The sequence below is a fragment of the Cololabis saira genome, chromosome 1 (genome assembly GCF_033807715.1).
Source record: "Cololabis saira isolate AMF1-May2022 chromosome 1, fColSai1.1, whole genome shotgun sequence".
Lineage (NCBI taxonomy): Eukaryota > Metazoa > Chordata > Actinopteri > Beloniformes > Belonidae > Cololabis > Cololabis saira.
In genome coordinates, this window is record NC_084587.1 from 18,854,038 (window position 1) to 18,873,109 (window position 19,072).

The following is a 19,072-nucleotide window of genomic DNA, read 5'->3' on the forward strand; positions in this document are numbered from 1 at the left end:
ACATGAGCCAATGCATGCCGGGAGAAGTCCCGTACCGACGTACAGACGATTTGACAATCAAACGGGATACGATCCCACGCCTCCTCTAGAAAGCTCCGGTCACCAGAGACTAATGAAGGAAAACAATTCACAGACATCACCAGCAAACGCTCCTCGGAGCCTCAGTCCTCCCCAGAAACCCAGATTGTCATTAAAGCCTCAGAGTTATTCTGCTGAGACGGATGCGAGGCCTGTGGAGAGTCGGCCTGGCTGTTTATCAAAGCATCCCAGCTGCCAGTCAGGACAGATCGATCAGGACACAGAGGCTCCGCGCTGCGCACACAGATTAAATCGACCGCAGACGTGTCTGGTGCCAGCTCAGACCCCCCTCCTGTCTCCTGATTGCGCCGCCTGGCTCAGCGGGCCCCTCGCGAACCCCGACCCTCGATCACACGAGCGCAGCTTCAATCGGGGGTCTCCAGGGCAACGGGAAGGCCACAGAGAGGGGCAGGTCGGCTGTCTGAATCCAACGGGGGTTCTGGAAACACCGGCTTGTTGTGAGGCGGCGGCGGAGCCGCTGGAACATTCCTGGCCCCCGTCGGTGGCACGCAGCCACGGCTCCGGCTGCAGCCCGGCCAGGCTGTGCGACCCGCCGCAGCGCAGAACGTACCAGAGGCCGGGGGGGGCAACACCCGCAGCTCAACCTCAGATGCAGAAACACATCAGAGTCTTCGTGGCGGAGGAACCCGGCGACTCCGACTACGTCACCATGTGCTGCCCGGGTTCGGTGTACGTGGGTGAGTGGATCATCACGATGCCTATGTTCAGTAATTATCTGTGTCTCTGGGGGAGTGAGGGGGGGGCTCAGACGAGGGGGGTGGTCGAAGACGTGGCTGCTTATCAGCAGAGGAACAGACGGGCCCCAGAGTGCCATGACAGCGTAGGTTTCAGAGGTGAACAGCAGAGGAAACATGTCAGAGCGGGTTTCCACCGAGGCGCAGAAACACGACGGCGATATGCAGAGAGAGAGGCGAAGAAGGAGAGCGACTCTCAGATAAAATGTGAGTACCGTGGCACAGACAAAAAATGCTCTGCCTCTAATGCCCTAAAGAAACTCTGCAAAGCTGCGTAAGAAGTATGTAGTTTCACAGGATGGACTTAAAGGAAACAAGCGAGAGAGGAGAAATGAGGCATCTTCCTCACATTTAGCCTCAGTACAAACTGCTTAGTGATTACACAACAAAGTAAACATGGGAGCTGCCCCAGAGGTGGATCAGTTGGTGTTTAAAACCAAAATATGACCGTAAATAAAAAATAAAGCGACATTAGACAAGACAAGGTCAGTCTTTTCTTGTATTTTCGGCCCACTGCGTTTATGAGGCGTCACTCAGTTTTGTTTTCCTGCATTTCTCAAGGAAACTGTCTTTTTTTTTCTCCCACAACCGACTTTTATTACACTTGTGGTGGAGGAGTAACAGAAAAACATTAAGAAACTCAGCCATCCGTGTGTCCGTCGTTCATCATTCCTGCTGCGCCCCTGTCCAAAATGTCAGCTGGGAAAAATAGTGAATTTGGATTCGTTTCAGAGACGCTGCAACTTTCCAAAGATAAGAAAAACTTGACGAATTCATCAACCAGCAGAGAGCAGTTAAACTAAATGCATGTGTCTTCCACTGCCCTTGAGCAAGACGTGGACGTTCCCACTCCAAACCCGGAGGCGCACGGCACCCGTTTCTAGAGGTGATGATCCCCATCTTTGGCACCTTTACCCCTTTTCCACCAAACCGGGTCCAGGGCTGGTTCTGGTTCTGGTTCTGGTTCTGGTTCTGGGCCAGTGCTGAGTTTGGAACGTGGCTTTCTGTTTCCACGGACAAAGAACTGGCTCCAGGCATGGATGTATTATAGAACTGGATGGGACACTAAAAATGGCCGCCCATTCATTTCAATGCAATTTGCTCACCTAGCGCATACGCCGAAAAAGTTCCTGACTTCCGGGTTTACTTCCGTGTTAACGGGCCCATAGAGCATGCGCAGTTGAGTCACCTCCCATCATGCTCTGGGGCCTCTCATCATGCCCCGGGGCAATGACGCGAATATTAATATAATATGTATTAATATAATAGATTAATTCATGTATATTATTACATGTATAGTATTACATATATTATTAATGTATTAATATAATATAATTACATAATATATATTAATATAAACATCCGTGGAATGCACGGACAGGGCTGTGACATCAGCCGTGACGTCACACCCAGAAAGAGACTTTTCTTTGACTTTTCTGGCCGTTATAAAACATTTTTGACGGATATGAAGTCCATGACTTAAAAATATGGAATACAAAGATTAGTAATTGCCAGTGATTACAGCTGGAGGTGTCCTGTGAACAGTTTTAGAGGCTTCTCTTTTACTATTGCGGTCTATGGGAAAAAAGCTTTCTGGGCCACATGGGATTTTTTGTTGCAGTACCGCGGCTGGCCACTGGGAAAAATCGGCGTGCCTTCTGAGCGCGAGATTCGGGGGCTGGCTCCAGGCCAGAAAAACCGCTTTTGCTGGGCTAGAAGAAAGAACCGCTTACGTCAGCGGAGGGGGCGGCGTTATTAAAGCGGCACTATGTAACCTTTCCACCTTAATCATATTTCCAGAGTCATTGTGATGGTACATCAACTTACAACAGGTTTAATGACACCTCTGTCATGATCTGAGGGGGTCTGTATCGCCTTCACTGGCACTATGTAACTGCCACACTAAAAAACTACAAATTTTTACGGCTTTGACTGCTTTACGGCATACGTCACTTCCCCCTCCTTCCCGATTCGTAGTCGAGACGAAAATGGGCGGGGCGTGGAGCGCAGCTCCGCAGAAGCTGGTAACCCGTTGCTGCGTTGTGGCTGCAGCAGCTCCACATAACAGACGTGGGGAAAAGATCGCTAATGGTTTAACTTTTCAACGCTTTCCTGCTCGGAGGCAGAACCACGGAGGCCGAGTATCTGAGATAACAAAGAGTCGTCGGCTCGGTTGGATCGCGGCTGTAACGACCAAACATAACCTTCCACAGTAAACCACAAACAAACACTCACACAGACCGGGGTCGGATCATTCGCACGGGTTTTATTCCCGATTCTTCTCCAGCTAAACGCAGTTGCTGGCCAGCTCTCTGCGCTGCGATTAACCCCAATCTTCAGATAAAACTAGTTTGTTGAGGAAAGAATATTAACTCTTATTTGTAGCTGCAGAGGAAAAAAATAATCTCACGAGGAAAACAAAAATATTGCTCACGCCTCGGAGCCTCTTCAGCATAATATAGCAGTCAAAAAAAAAAGAAACGAAAAGTAAGAGTAATACAAAACATGTAATGTATGTTGTACTATTATACTAATTTATTGAAACACATGGCGAGTCAAACATTTACCAAAGCAGCTGCCAAACACTCCTAAACAAGGTAGCCTAAGATGTGGGTTCTGCAGAACTGCGGCAGTAAATCCTCATCGGAGCTCCACTCTTTGATAGGGATTTCATATGAACCCAAACCGTTAATAATCATTATTTTCTCCATATACCGCTCCCTGGCTTCCTTGTTTAAGGTATCCCGGTAAATTCCAGTTCCTTTCCAGCAGTTTAACATCTTTTTTTTGGGTTCCGTCTGTTCACTTGGTGAAACAGAAAAGTAGTTTTTAAAGTCCGTCCCGTCTTGATTCGCTATCAAAACAAATGCATGCGACAGGGACAGGAGTTTTCCGGCAGTACACACTGGTGCTCATGGGAAATGTAGTGTTCTTTCTGGTAAAGCACTACCGCTTTTGTCCAAAGGAGCCGCCAAACTCAACAAAAGCTGAAAGTTACATTGTGCTGCTTTAAGACCAACGGCAATAGCAAGACTGGGAGACGGAGACATTCTCAAATAGGCAACGAATTAATCTGGATGCAGAAAAGCAGCAGTGGTCTGAAGAGGAGACAACCTGTCTTTTAGAGATGTGGTCCATGGAGGTGCTACGTGGAACAAGTCCGTATTACAGCAAATATGTTGTTGTTGCTTCAATTCCGCCAATGCAAACGCAGCAACGTAACTGACGTTTGCAGCAACGTAATGATGTGGCTGCCCTTAGCATCCTTAGCAAGTTGAACGAGTTGTGAATCAGAACCAGCCGTGGAACCGGTTTGGTGGAAAAGGGGTATTAGTGAGCTGGGATTGGCACCTGCAGATTTCTGCCTGGTGTTTTTTTATTCACCTGGAGAATCTTTAACAACATGTCATTTTATAATTTCATAAATGTTTGTATTGCATCATTTTTATCTAAGGGCCCTGCCTGCATGTCCACATGAGATACATCTGGATTAAAACTGGGCTACCTGGGTACGGAGCGAGCCTGAGCTTGAAATGGGCAAATGGTGTGGCTCCCTTATGGTTTGGGTTTTTTTTGGTGGGAAGCCTAAGTGGGCCAAATACGGGGCCATGAGGGATAAAAGTGTATAGGTATAAGTTAAGAAATGGGAAAATGGTAATGGTCCCATATAGGACCACAATGTAACCTGCAGACAAATGAAAAGGATGACTGGATTGAGATGGGAAACCTGGGAAGCTCCCAGGTCATGGGCCATGTTTTTCCCATGTGGACTCTTTACCATTCAGATACGCTTTGCTTGTTGAATTAAGATGGTTCAAAGTACATTTTGCTGAGTAGGAAGCATCTCACTGTAATTTTAATGTTCTTTACGTCTGCATTTAAAACTTCATTTAGTTCAAATTAAATTAACTACTCTGCTAAGACTGCTGCCCCCACGACCCGGTAACGGATGAGCAGAAGAAAATGGATGGATGGATGGATGGATGGATGGATGGATAATTTGACTACACCATTGAAAATCATATTTAAGTTGAATTTAGCTGAATTTATCCCCACAGCATTTACCAAACAAGTTGAGATTATAAGTGTAACTTAATAGTACATTATTTTATTTTTATTTTATTTTTTTTTAATGAGTAGGCTTTAAAAAGACTGGTTTAAAGAAAAAAGAAGTGTGATGCTATAATAATAACTGAATCATTCAAGTATATTTTGCGTCACTGTTTAACTTTTGTTTTGTTTGTTTTTTTCTAAATTGGTATACAACATATTCACAGATCAAGGATTTCCATGGCCAAGTGTCCATCCAAATGTCTCGCAAAGCTGTTTATGAAGGTATAAGAGACACAATCAAACAAAATTAGGTTACACTTATGTGTTCTTTCTCTGACAACTCTCAGCAAAGACAAACAAAAAGAAAAATCTTGAAAACTGTTATGACATTAGTGATGGATGCATGCATGTGTTTCAATATCTAGCATTTGTGAACTGTAGTTATTTCTAAATTAAAAAAAAACAAGGTCCTCTGATGCATCCACGGTACGGAACAGCAAGAAATTAACACACCAAATTGCACATCAAATGGCAAACGCATACTGTAGGACCAGGAAACGGGCAGGTAGCATCTCTGCAGGCCCCTGACACCCAGGCCTTAATATAATACATCCATGAACCCAGGACACAGTCTGTTTGAACTCCTGCCCTCTGGACGGCGCTACAGAGCTCTGTACGCCAAAACCTCCAGAGTAAGAGACAGTTTCTTCCCCCAAGCTGTTGCTCTGATGAACTCTCATCACTCATAGAGTCTCAGAGTGATCAATCACTGTGCAATAATAATAATAATAATAATAATAATAATAATTCATAATAATAATAACCACAATCATATGCTGTAACAATGCACCTTTCATTAACCATGTCTACCTCACACTGCTGCCCCTTTCACTTTTAAATTGTATATATGTTACTACAGAGGTGGGCTTGGGTCTGGAGGATCCAGGTTCAAGCCCTGAAGATGGCAACCAAAATATACCACCTTGGGTCCCTGAGCAAGGCCCTTAACCCTAACTGCTCGCCAGCGCCAGAATAAAGGCAGCCCACTGCTACTAGTCTAAATAGTGATGGGTTAAAAAGCAGAGGACACATTTCAGTGTGTTTCCATGTATATACTGACGAATTAAGTGGTTATTATTGTTATTATTATTATTATTATTAGGGCCCGAGCACTTACAGTGCTATTGTATCTGTAGGAATCTTTTTCCTTGTTTTTTTTTTTTTTTTCCGACGAAATGAAGGCCTTTTTGCCCCCCTAAACGTGTCCCAAAAGTCACCACATTTTGCACGCCTGGCGAAAAATGTGATATTTAATGGATTGCATTAATGGGCGTGGCCTAATGGCTCAACAGCGCCCCCTAGAAAACTTCGTGCCTCAAGCCCCACAATACGGTTTGACGTACATGCACGAAAATCGGTACATACCTGTATCATGTCGCAACTTAAAGAAAAGTAGCGCCATGGCTGAAACTGAACAGGAAGTCGGCCATTTTGAATTAATCGTGTAATTTTGGCGCAATTTATGCCATTCCTTCGTCCATTAATGCGGCCCAAACCGTAACGTACACCCAGGTGTGTTATACATCAAAATGTGCGTCTCCATCCTGCGACGAAGGGCATTACTTTTCTCAGTCAAAAGCGTTACCGTGGCGACGCTAGACACCCCCCCCCCCCCCCCATCATCTGGTTGGTCCATATTTGATATTTCCTACTTTCTGCTATAACTTTTGAATGGTTTGACATAAAGACTCGTGGGTGGTGTCATCGGACATGGTTTTGAGTCCTTGACCATAATTGGTGCAAATTAGCCCCGCCTATTTTTCTGATTGGTCGATATTTGATAGTTCCTCTTTTCTGCCATAACTTTTGAATGGTTTGACATAAAGAGTCATGGGTGGTGTCATCGGACTTGGTATTGAGTACTTGACCTTTATTGGCCTGAATTAGTTATGATGATAAGTTGAGTTTTATGTTAACAGCAAAGGCACTTTTTATAGTATTATTAATTTATCATTATTGTTATTATCAATAAGAGCCATTTGTCTATTACTGTTTGTAACTAAAACCAAACAAATTCCCTGTCTGGCATATTCATACATGGCCAATAAAGCTTATTCTTATTCTTTCATCCCATTTTCTTCACCTCACCTCCAAATGTAATTCATCTCAAGACTCAATATGACTTATTTTTATCTAATTGTGATATAGTACGAACCTATTAATAGCCTGCCCCGCTCAAAACAGACACTGTACAAAAAGCCCGTTTGAGGTAAAGTCTCACTGCGCATGTGCACTGCATCTCCCCACTCCCTCGCCCGCGTCGCCTTGGCAACAGGAGAAGGAGGAGGGGGTCATTGAAGAGGAAAGGTACCAGGCTCATCACATGACCGTCTCTTTCATCGCGCTGCTGAGTGTTTTATTGCTGTTTCTCGGGTCCGGAGCGACTGTAGACCGGTGCGGGGAAGAACCAGCCCTGCTGCCCCCGCCACCCCACCAGAGAGCGGATTAAACCGGTTAACGGTGAGTGCGACGGCCGTTAATAGGGAGCCGCTTAGCCGCAGTTAGCCGTTACCGTCGGGCTGGAACAATGAGGGGCTGGGATGGAGATCCGCTCCAATAAATGCATGAAAGTCGCCCTTTTCTCCATGCTGCATATAAAAAACCCTGGGTCCTTTGATTTAAGCGTTTGGTGACCGTTATTAGTATTTTTTTTAATAATTATTACTAAGGAAAGCACCAAAAAAATCGTCAGTGACATGTGTTAGTCTGCAAGTGAGATGGGACTCCCATCTCACTTGATGTCTCCCATGATGGGAGACATCTGCATCTGTGTTTGACCCAAACCTGTAGTGTAAGACCGTCCTAAACCGAGACCAGGACAAGACCAAGACCAGAGAGTATCAAGACCAAGACTACTTCAGTTCAAGACCAAGACTAAGACACTACCAAGACTAGTCCCACAGTCATCTAACTAAATAACCAGCCTCCAACACCCCCCTCCACCTCAGAAAAGTAATGAATAGTAGATGTTACTGATTTAAATTAGACTTAATTCGTAGATGAAACGTGAATTTTAAATATTAAAGACACATTTATTGACTTGAACTTGCATTATTTATAATTATAGTAGCCAAATTACACCGTATATCAGCATCACTGAAATGGACCTGATGCTTAATCAATCACAACGATATGCAAATATTATTCATATATTTATAAAAACAAGGCCGTTATAAACACATAACTGTAATCAAATACAGACACACATAAATCAAATACAAAATATAAATAGTTTACAAAACTGTACATTAACAAGAGGAAGAACTGGTGATCACAAGATTCTGTCACCTTGGTGCAACGGCATCTCAATTATCTTGAGTCCAAGACATGGCGAGACCGAGAGACCCGAGAACGAGACAAGACCAAGACCACAAAAAAGTGGTCTTGAGACCAAGACCGGTGTGGATACCTACAGGTGTAGTCTGCCTGAGATCCCAGCAGCAGCAGCAGCAGCAGGCTGCTCCGTGCTGCTCAAGCCTGGAGGAAGCAGGTTATGTGCACATCGGCTCAGCATCACATCTCTCACACTCTCCATCTGCCCGTTTCACCGAAGGGCTCGGCTCCCAGAACAAACATCTTTAACCACAAGTGGTCTGTTCTTGGGTTTCTTCCCGGGTTGGGATGCCTGAGATTCCTGTTTCCACGCTGGGCAGACGTGGGATTTCAGCCACGGCTCACTGTCACAGTGGATTGCTGTGGTTATGTTTCTCTAAAATGTGAAGTAACTGTGAAAAATTGTTCCCAGAAGCTTTCAAAATGATTACTTGAGACTGCCAATTCTGATTTCCGTAGAGGTGGACTTTAAATGTGTCAGTGGAAGGGAATGTGTCAGTTTTTAAGGGGCTACATCCGGCTTGGTCATCTGACCCCAATCCAGGAAGTGCAGAAACATGTGGTTTCCCAAATGAAACCTAGAAGCAAGCCTCAAAATTGAGTCATTTTTTAAATTTTGTTAATGCCTAGCTGTCATCACTTTACATTCTGAGCACACTTTAAACACATTATTGGTTAATTTAACATCAGACCTACGAATTAAAAGATAAGAGAGCATAATAACTAATGTCTTACAGATAAAAGAGATTATTGTGCTAACAGATGGCTACAATCTGCTTTGGATTGACTTCAAAGGATCCAGGGTGAAGTTAGGGATGATTTTTAAAAGACAAACAAACATTTGTTATGACATAGTAGTCACATATGGTAGGGAGTGTTTTTTTTTTTTTTTTTTTTTTAAGTTTACAGCTTTTCCCTGTTGCTTTATTGAATTGTCTTTCACACGGTGAACTTATTGACCTTGATTAGATTTTTTTTTTTTTTTTTTTTTTTTTTAACCTTTATTTAACCAGGAGAAAGTCTCGTTGAGATTAATAATCTCTTTTACAAGAGAGTCCTGGCCAAGACAGGCAGCAACATCAGATATTTGCCAGGCTAGATATTTGTTTACTCCTGCCTCTCGCCTGTAATTAGCTGGGACAGGCTCCAGCAGACCCCCATGACCCTGCAAAGGATAAAACAAGTATAGAAAATGGATGGATGGACGGATGGATTTTTGTTTACAATCTGCGATGGCTCAGTGACAAGTCTTTGACTTGTTCACACATAATGATCAAGCGCAGACAGGCGACTGCCAACTCCCCACCGATGTTCCCAGCTGAGTCTGTAAACTCAGCATAAAGGGTTTATATGCAGCAGAACTCTAACTGTGATTGACATGCAAGTACAATACGCCTTCTTCTTCTTCTCTTGAATTTATGAAGGAAGACTGAACACCATAGTGATTTTATTGGGACTCAGCTCTATATATATATATACTGTATACATATATGTATGTATATATTCACACACACACACACACACACACACACACACACACACATATATATATATATATATATATATATATATATATATATATATATATATATATATATATATATATACATATTTACATCACCAGCTGATCAATCGGCCCATCTCTTCTTTAAATGTCTTGTTTTCTTTGACAAATGGGACAAATCCTAAGACATTTGGACATTTTGACAATACTCACAATTTTCTTTATTTAAAAAAAAAATTAACAAAATACTGAATTGTTGCCTATTTATATATTTTTTGATCATTTAGTCAATAAATAATGCAGTTATTGTTGTATAAACTGGGAGTAAGGATTGATTCAGTTCATTTTGTGCGTCATGTGCCTGTGACGTCCATTTCTGCTGCAAATCTGTCAAATCCGCTCCTCTGAGCTACGCTCCACTTTCACATTTGGCCGTAAACCAAAGTGTGTCCTCAGCAGCGCTGTGGGGTTCAGCTTTGCCACCAAATCCATGACATTTCTGTCAGAGGAGGCTCATGAACGTGCAGCCAGCTGACTATTAGAAGTTAAGCACCTATAGATGAAACATTGGCAAAAATTCATCCAGACCAGAAGTACAGGTCACAAATGTTAGGAAATTATGTGGACACAGTAACGAAACCGTCGCATTTCTATTAGTTTCATTATCTGTTGACGTTTAGGTAAATGTTGCAGGTATAATAATACTGATACCGTTACCCAGATTCTTTATTTTGTACAATAACAGTTAAATCTGTACCACATAAACTTGTCATTGCTCTCTGGTGGATGATTCTGAAGCGAGTTGGTCAACACACTGAGATATCCCTGGAAACTTTTTACAGAAAAACCTTTAGTTCTCCTGCCAAGAAACTAGAGACATACGACTGAAGCAGAGAAGAGAAGTTAAGTTAAAGTATCTGCTTTTGTTGGAAATGGCTGACTTTTCCCTGTTTAACCATCTTTCAGGGTTTAAATGGTTTTATATTGAGCAAAATCCTCCTGCTGCGCACAAACATCGTAACCGGCACCAGATGGTTAGAGTTTGCTAATTTCACTTGTGTTCACACTTTAATTCTCCAACATCTGTTGCATAATAACACTTACACTGTAAAGCTGAGCCTGTCATCATCAAAACAGCTCTCATGTATCAGGACATTGTAAACGGTCTTAAGCTGTAGTAAATACAACCTCAGATAAACAAGGTAATATCACATGTTCCTCAACCTGGCGGGGGAAACAGGTTGTACAACCACGTTAACCTTTATCTAAGCAGGATTAGCTTGTGAGCATCCTCCTGCGTCGTTGTGGGGATGTTTCGGTCCCCCCTTCTTTACGGCGTTACTTCAGCTCACTGAGGTTTTGTGGGTATTCTTTCATGCTCAGCTCTCTTGAGGTCCCGCCACAGTATTTTAATTAAGTTTGAAAGCTGGACTTTGGGCGGTTCTCTCAGTGCGGTTACATTCACATCTAAATCAAGCTATTGACAATAATCTAGCTCAGGACTAAACCAGAGTTTCAGAGAAATCTGAGTATAGGTGCGTGAGAAGAAAATCGATTATTGAGTGAAGTGCGTTCGACTCCGCAACGCTAGGTGGCGTTTCTCCGGTACAATTAGTAAACAAGTGCGAAGGAGGAGAACAACATGCGAAAAACTGGATGCTAACGATGCAGCAGCTCTGTAAATGTCGTACATACTAATCTGATCATGTTGCACGTAAGATGCAGCAAAGTCTCCCTCTTCTTCTTCTGCTACCGTGTTTTTGTGATGCCGTGACTGTTGTTATTCCCGCTCTCGCGGCTCGTCACTTCCAGAAGGGGCAGTTAGTAGCTTGGTTAAGCTGGGTTGGTACACATGTACGGGATAATGCCCGACGAGGTGTACATTAGAAATATATGGACGACGCGGGGGTGTGAACACACATATATTTCACCCATATATTTCCCATATATTTCTGATAATGTACACCTCGAAGGGCATTAACCCGTTTATACCACGGTTACTTACCAAAAAATATAAATATTAAATCAGTTATTCATGCTTTAATGTGTTTTCAGTTGAAATCATTAGTTTTATAACAAGCCACAGCTGAGTGGCTGAGCGGACTATTTTATCTCTCGTCCGCAGCTGTTGGAACCTGGTAGTTTTTAACAGTAACACCTGAGGGTCTGACTAATACCTGGAACTATCACTACCGTCCCATAAGGTCCTTATGCAATGGACACTCCAGTAACTAGGACGGACCAGAGATACGACTTAGCAACGGGAGATCAGTAACAAACAGTAAATATATTTGTTTCAAAGAATCAAAGTCCACAGATAGTTTCCTAAATTGTTTTTATTAAGCTACAAATATGATCAATCATTCAAATAAATAAACGTTTCATTAAGCTACAAATATTATCAATCATTCAAATAAATAAACGAAACAAGACGGTCGGCTATCCCAAAGTAGAAACTACTTAAAATTGAATGCTACATTTCCATTAATTGTGAAATTGGAAAGAGATACTGGCATGTCCATCATTGTTGCATTTGATGGCCGAATATTTAAAGTTTGTGGGTCGCGATCCTCGCCACTGCTTCCCGGAGCGTTGTACTCTCCTGTACTGATGGAGCCCAGTCAGCCTGCAGGCTGCTCTCACAGCGATGACCCGTCACCGACATGATCTAGCGAGTTTCCAGTTTACAAAATCACTCATGTCGCCGTCCTGCGGTAGCCGGCTCTTCTTCTGGCAGTTGATCCAGCGCAATGATATTAAAGTTATCAGGCAATTTGACCAGACTTGTTTTCCAGGTGTAGGTTATCACTTATAACCTCCACCTGCCAGCCAATCAGAACCGAGTATTCACACAGAACGTGGTATAAGCTGGAATAACTCTGATTAGGACGCATTATCTGGCGCTAACAGCTTGATCTCAAGAGCTTCAATTAAGTTTGACTACAACCTGGCTAAGGTGTAAACAAGGATTTTAAAACTTCAATATCGGTCGGATTAAGGCAACAATTTCTGTTAGTGCATGTAAATGTACTGAGTCTGTTGTAGATTTGCTGCAATCCTCAGGGTTGTTGTCCTTTTGCAGTTTCACCCTCAGCCATATTTCTTACGCAGAAGAGCTGTTGCTCTGGCGGCCGCCATCACCCCTCCCCCAGCAGCCTTTTATAGCCTGATATATTGTGTTTGTTTTGTTCACTGAGGCAAACATGAAACCTTAGAATATGAATTTACTCTCTTGTCCACATATGGCTTTATTAGGTTGCACAGTTATCTTTATTAATTCAACAGAAAACATCTTGACTATTATGTCAACACAAATTAGCCACATGTTTTGCGTTGCTGGATCTCCGAGTGGGCTTACTCTTGAAATCGACCCGTTTCCTCAGCGTGGAACGAGTTCAAGCTCAAGTTCGAGTTCAAGTTCAAGTTGACTTTATTAGTATCCGTAGGTAGATTTGTTTTGCAGTAGATGGGAGAAGGAATCTCACACACAATCTTTACAGACATTAATTTGACACATGACAAATACAGAGAACAGGGTAAGGCAGCACAAGACAGACATGGCAGGTACCCACAATGCTCACTGAACAGGATAAAAGTAAATATTGCCCACAAGGCAAATAACAATAAATAGAGGTAGAACCAAGGTCAGGGTTTCTAATAAATAGAAATAAATACCATAAGTTAATACAATAGCAGGATAGACCTCAGCAATAAATAAAATGCGTTAGGATTTGTTTAACATATATAAAGTGGTCTCCCCTCAGCCTGCCAACTCAGAGAAGGAGGAAAGCAACCAAATTCTACAGTGTCTGTACAGAGGCCCGGATGAGCCATTCAGTGTGATGTGGCTTCTACGAGCCGTTCAGATTCCGCTCCCGTCGTTACGTAACGGAAAAGCGATTTCTTTTTTCCGATGCGTGAAACCACGCCCACAACTAACTCCACCGGCCAGAGCTTCCGCCATTTTTCCGTAGCGGTGTATCACGTCATTCAGGCAGCCAATCAGCACAGTGCCTCATTATCATAGCCCCGCCCACTGCATCCTGCATAGATCAGAATCAGAATCAGAATCAGAATCAGAAAAGGGTTTATTGCCAAGTTGTTAAACACACACAAGGAATTTGTTGTGGTGATTGGTGCAATACAATACTGAATTATAGATAATGAGGTTAGAGACTGGGAAGATAAAGACATGGCTCAGAGGCTGAATTTCTAATTTATTTAGCAAAAAAAATCAAAGCTTGTTTTTAAGACATTCAAGGCCTGTTTAAAATAGGTATTAGATGCCATAATAGGTCCCCTTTAAAAGAGAGACAGCAGCAGGGACAAAGCTGTTCCTGAGTAACGAGCCCCGAGGCCGCCGCCGCTCCACTGGCCTACTTCCTCCATCTTCTGTCGTTGTCGTTCATCCCTGCCTTTCTCCTTCCTCGCAGACATGTCAGACGTAGTTCCACCGGAGGTCAGACCCAAGCCAGCCGTCCCCGCCAAGCCCCCGAATGTGGGCGTCCCCTCCCCGTCCAACCCCTTCCCACCCCAGGGTCCGGGAGTCTCCGCCGCCCCTCCCAGCGCCATCCCGGTTCCCATCGGGAGCCACGCCCCCAGCCACGCCCCCAGCCACGCTCTGGGTCTCAGCGGCCCGGGTCACGCCGGGGCTCACCCCCCCGCACACGGCGGAGGTCACGGCCACGGAGGCTCCCACACCTCTGGGGGGGGGTCCTCTCTGCTGGGGTACATCGGGATCGACACCATCATCGAGCAAATGAGGAGGAAGACCATGAAGACGGGCTTTGACTTCAACATCATGGTAGTCGGTAGGTCGCGCTGGACTTCCTTTACGCTGTCGTGCTTTGTGTCCCTCTGTTTCTTTGACCTCACTTCCTGTTTCCCTCAGGTTACAGTGGCCTTGGGAAGTCAACTCTGGTGAACACCTTGTTCAAGTCTCAGGTGAGCAGGAAGAGTGCAGGCTGGGCCCGTGACGACAAGATCCCCAAAACTGTGGATATCAAGTCAGTTTCTCATGGTGAGTACGACGAAACAGATCCTGTCATCTAATATTTAATAATTATATATATATATAGTATTTATACAGTACAGACCAAAAGTTTGGACACAGTTGCCCATTTGTTTGAGAAGGTGTGTCCAAACTTTTGGTCTGTACTCTCTCTCTCTCTCTCTCTCTCTCTCTCTCTCTCTCTCTCTCTCTCTCTCTCTCTCTCTCTCTCTATGTATATATATATATATATATATATATATATATATATATATATATATATATATATATATATATATATATATATATATATATATGTACTAACATATAATTTCACAAATCCAGACTGCCTTTTAAGAAGTTACATAAACTAACGGAGAAGAAAAGCACAACATTTTTCCATCCACACCCGTTTTTAAAATGTCTTTTAAGAAATGAAAGTACGTCGGATGAATCACGAATCCTGTGACACCATTAAGTAGGGTCGTTTCAATGTGGTAATAAACATTTAGAAGTTGTGAACTTTTTGTTGTAAAGTTCAGGATTTGATGAAATGGAGTCACAATGGTCCAGTTAAAATTACACTAAAGAATAAAGGACATGACAGAAATGTCAGGGGAAGGAAGGTGGAGGAACATGTGGGATATGTGCTGGAGCTGGTCAGGACTGCAGACGCAGGTAGCTAGAGGTCAGGTAGAGGTCAGGTAGAGGTCAGGTAGAGGTCAGGTAGAGGTCAGGGGGTGCTGAGTGACAGATGAGGAGGACAAGTAAAAGATGAAGCTATTAAAGGAGGAGTTCACTCTTTTCAGATATGAAGCAGCTTCAGGTTCTTTCAAACTCAACTCAACTGAACTCAATCTTTATTTATACAGCACAGTTTAAAACAACCAAAGTTGACCAAAATGCTGTACAGTTAAAAACGGCTGAATAAAAGGCATATATTATAAAGATACAATAAATAGAATAAGATGAGTACAAAATACAAAACTACATTGAAATAAAAAATAAAAATAAAACTAAAACTAAAAAAATAATAAAACATTAGAATATGTTTGAAATAACATTTTGCCAAAAAAGAGAAAAAGTGTGTTTTTAAAGCTGATTTACAAATAACATATAAGATGTCAGTAGTCTGAGTTAAATACAATAAAATCAGAACAAGTTTCTTGTTGTTTGTTTAAAAGGTTGTAGACGAGCTCCTGGATTCGTTGGGCAGGGAGAATTGGAGACCGCAGAAGAAAGTGTGTGATGCTAAAAAAGAAAAGGTACCTGGTGGGAAATCTCACAGTAGTCGAATGAGGTTAATTGGCACAGGTGATCATGTGATATAAAATCCCTGAGGAGTTTTCAGGGGAAAGGAAAAGGTTTCACGGCTGAAATACTGCGAGAAACATTATGACCCTACTAATTAAAAAATCTCAACTGTTGTTAAAATCATGCAAGTTTTCTTTTGGCATGATTGTTAATATGATCTGAATTAAAACCAAAACTATTTGTGGCTGCAAAGCCAAGGATCTGCAGGAGTTGTATTTCCATGGTAACAAAGATGCATTTTATTGGATAGTTTTGGAGCAGAGCTGTGAATCGGAGTCTTTTTCTGGTCAAATATCCGGGTAATGTTCAATCTTCCTGCTGAGATAAGCGGAGCCGCGAGGCGACAGTCTGCCACGATACGGTTTGATAAATGTTTTATCTGCAGTCTTGGGGAAATGAATTTCATTCAACACCACTGAATTTGGAATTTGAAAGCATCTGACTTCAGTGTGTATCGTCTTCTCAGCTTGTGCTCATGAAGCTGTCCATCACCAGGGAAAGCGGGAGGATGCGTCAACCCCTGCTATTGTCGCTCCGCGTTGTGCATGTTGTCGTGCTCAGAAAGGGAGACATGAAACCTTCGGCCTCAGCTATCGCTGTTCTCTGAGGCAGAAGTAACGTCTCGTTCTGTCTGTGCTGCTGTTCATCAGTCCCCGCTCCATGCACCATTTCTCCACTTCAAAGATGTCAGAGGATTTTCCTGCACGAATGACTTCCGCATCCTTCCTCCGCTTCTGTTGGAGACATTCCTTGCTGGATTTTGGGTGCGTTCGTGCTCGGAATGATTAACCTGTTGGAATGTTTGCGACTGATGGACTCAGAAATTAATTTATGGCAGAACTGAAGTAAAAAGCACCGACTGCAAGCTCCACAACCAGCGAAGTAATGATCATGACATCTCCATCATGATTGAAAGGTGTTTGTTTCTTCTTCAGAAAGCCCTCACTTTTATTGAGGAGTGAAACTTTATCGCTGATTATTGTTTTGGGATCATTCATCTGTTGCCAGACTGAAATAAATCCACAATCAGAGGTAGTAAAACATTTTCCGCCGGTGATCCCCTCAGATTTTTATCATTGACACCTCAGAAATCATTCATAAAAATTACAGTTTTGATCAGTTTTGTTCAAATTTATCATTTTAGTTGCTGAAAAATGCATCAGGGACACTAAAGGTGGGTTGAACGGCAAACTTAAATATCATAGTTGAAGCCAGAGGTGGACAGAGTACTCGACCCCAGTACTTGAGTAAGAGTACAAATACTACTGGTCAAAATTTACTCCGTTACAAGTAAAAGTAACTCAGTCAAAATATTACTCGAGTAAGAGTAGAAAAGTACTTGCTTTTAAAGGTACTTAAGTATCCAAAAGTAAATGCTTTTAAATTTACTTTAAGTAAAAGTAAGAGTAAGAGTACATTTCTTATTTTCCACATCAGTAAATTACTATATTTTTTCTAAATTAATTTAAGGATCTTTTAACTCTTGTTTCTGAGAATTAACTCTTTGAAACCAGCTGCACTGATGTGCTGCTTTTAGAACCACAATGTTATATAAAACCTGCAGAAACACCAAAAACAAATGAATGGGATCATAAGACGACAGCAGATGATGCAGAGTTTATTAACAATCATGAACTGAAACCAAATGAACCTGACAAACGCAGGCTACTTTGGCGGTATCGTTTTGAGGAGGCTTGACGTATTTCCGCTTTACGTACATCCCAGTGGAGAGCGTGCACTGTGATAGGTCTCCTCCTTTGACAAAAACAGCTTCTGTCCAACAGGATTTTAGGGAAGAAGAAAAAAGAGCAGACCTGAAAGTAACGAGTACTTTTCAGCCTTATTTACTCGAGTAAAAGTAAAAATATTTGTCTTGGAAATGTATTCAAGTAAGAGTAATAAGTACCAAAGAAATCTAATACTCAAGTAAAGTACAAATCCTCTGGATATGTACTTAAGTACAGTACTCAAGTAAATTTACTCCGTTACTGTCCACCACTGGTTGAAGCAAAGCAAAAGAGTAAATGTCAAGTAATCTCAGGATCAGATTCAACTCTATTTATCAAAAATAAAAGGGAGTTAGAGTTAAACTGTGGCTGTTTGTTCATAACGGCGATTGGGCGACACAACGCCAGTGGAAAAGCAGTCATTCATTTATTCATTCATTCATTCAAACACGCAGTTAGCGCCGGCCGTCTGACTTGAGGCTGTCACGGAGTGGTTGGATGAGGACCCAAATGCAGGAGAGCGAGAGGCAGGAGTTCAGCAAAAAACAGGGTTTATTTTGCAGAAACCAAAAACCAAAGCGCTGCTTAACAGGACCAAAAAACCAGAAACAGGGATCCAAAAACTATGGGACAACATGGAGGGAGCAAACAGTACGGAACCACCAGGAGCAAGGGAAAGACAAGACCAGATATACACAAGGGGGTAACGAGACACAGGTGTGAACAATCAGGGCAGATGGAAGACAGGCGGGGCAAAACAGGTCAAAACATGTCAACCACTGACAGAGGCTCATGCTGAACCGAGATCCGTTCTGGTTCCTCTGGCTCCAAACGCGAGTCGACCTCCAGTCTCAAAAGCTGTTGTGTTCTCGTGCAGTGATCGAGGAAGGTGGGGTGAAGATGAAGCTGACGGTGGTCGACACGCCCGGGTTTGGAGACCAGATCAACAACGACAACTGGTGAGATCCTTAAATCCTCACGATAAACAGCCGACTCTCTGAGCGACAGCTCCGCTAGATTGCAGCTCTTGTGGCGGCTGTCGTGAACGTGATGACAGTTCCTTTTCTCTGTCGTTGCTTGTGCAGCTGGGAGCCCATCTCCAAGTACATCAACGAGCAGTTTGAGAAGTTCCTGAAGGAGGAGGTCAACATCACCAGGAAGAAGCGCATCCCGGACACCAGAGTGCACTGCTGCCTCTACTTCGTCTCCCCGACCGGACACTCGTGAGTGAAGCTTTCTGCAGAACGAGAGACACAAA

General features: G+C 42.9%; 1 protein-coding gene across 3 annotated transcripts in view; it reads left to right on the top strand.

Moving 5' to 3' along the window:
- Nucleotides 1-361: 361 nt before the first annotated feature.
- The window catches only part of septin3 (septin 3), a 29,457-nt gene continuing 10,746 nt past the window's right edge, over nt 362-19,072 (top strand). Inside the window, exons 1-5 of one of the 3 annotated variants that reach the window (XM_061716808.1) lie at nt 362-776; nt 14,217-14,594; nt 14,675-14,803; nt 18,692-18,773; nt 18,900-19,037. In XM_061716808.1, coding sequence (XP_061572792.1) covers nt 689-776; nt 14,217-14,594; nt 14,675-14,803; nt 18,692-18,773; nt 18,900-19,037 — 815 coding nt within the window. In that variant the 5' untranslated portion in view covers nt 362-688. Of the gene's footprint in view, nt 777-906; nt 1,041-7,222; nt 7,407-14,216; nt 14,595-14,674; nt 14,804-18,691; nt 18,774-18,899; nt 19,038-19,072 lie in introns of those variants that run through there. The other 2 variants (XM_061716825.1, XM_061716817.1) reach the window with 2 other exon arrangements.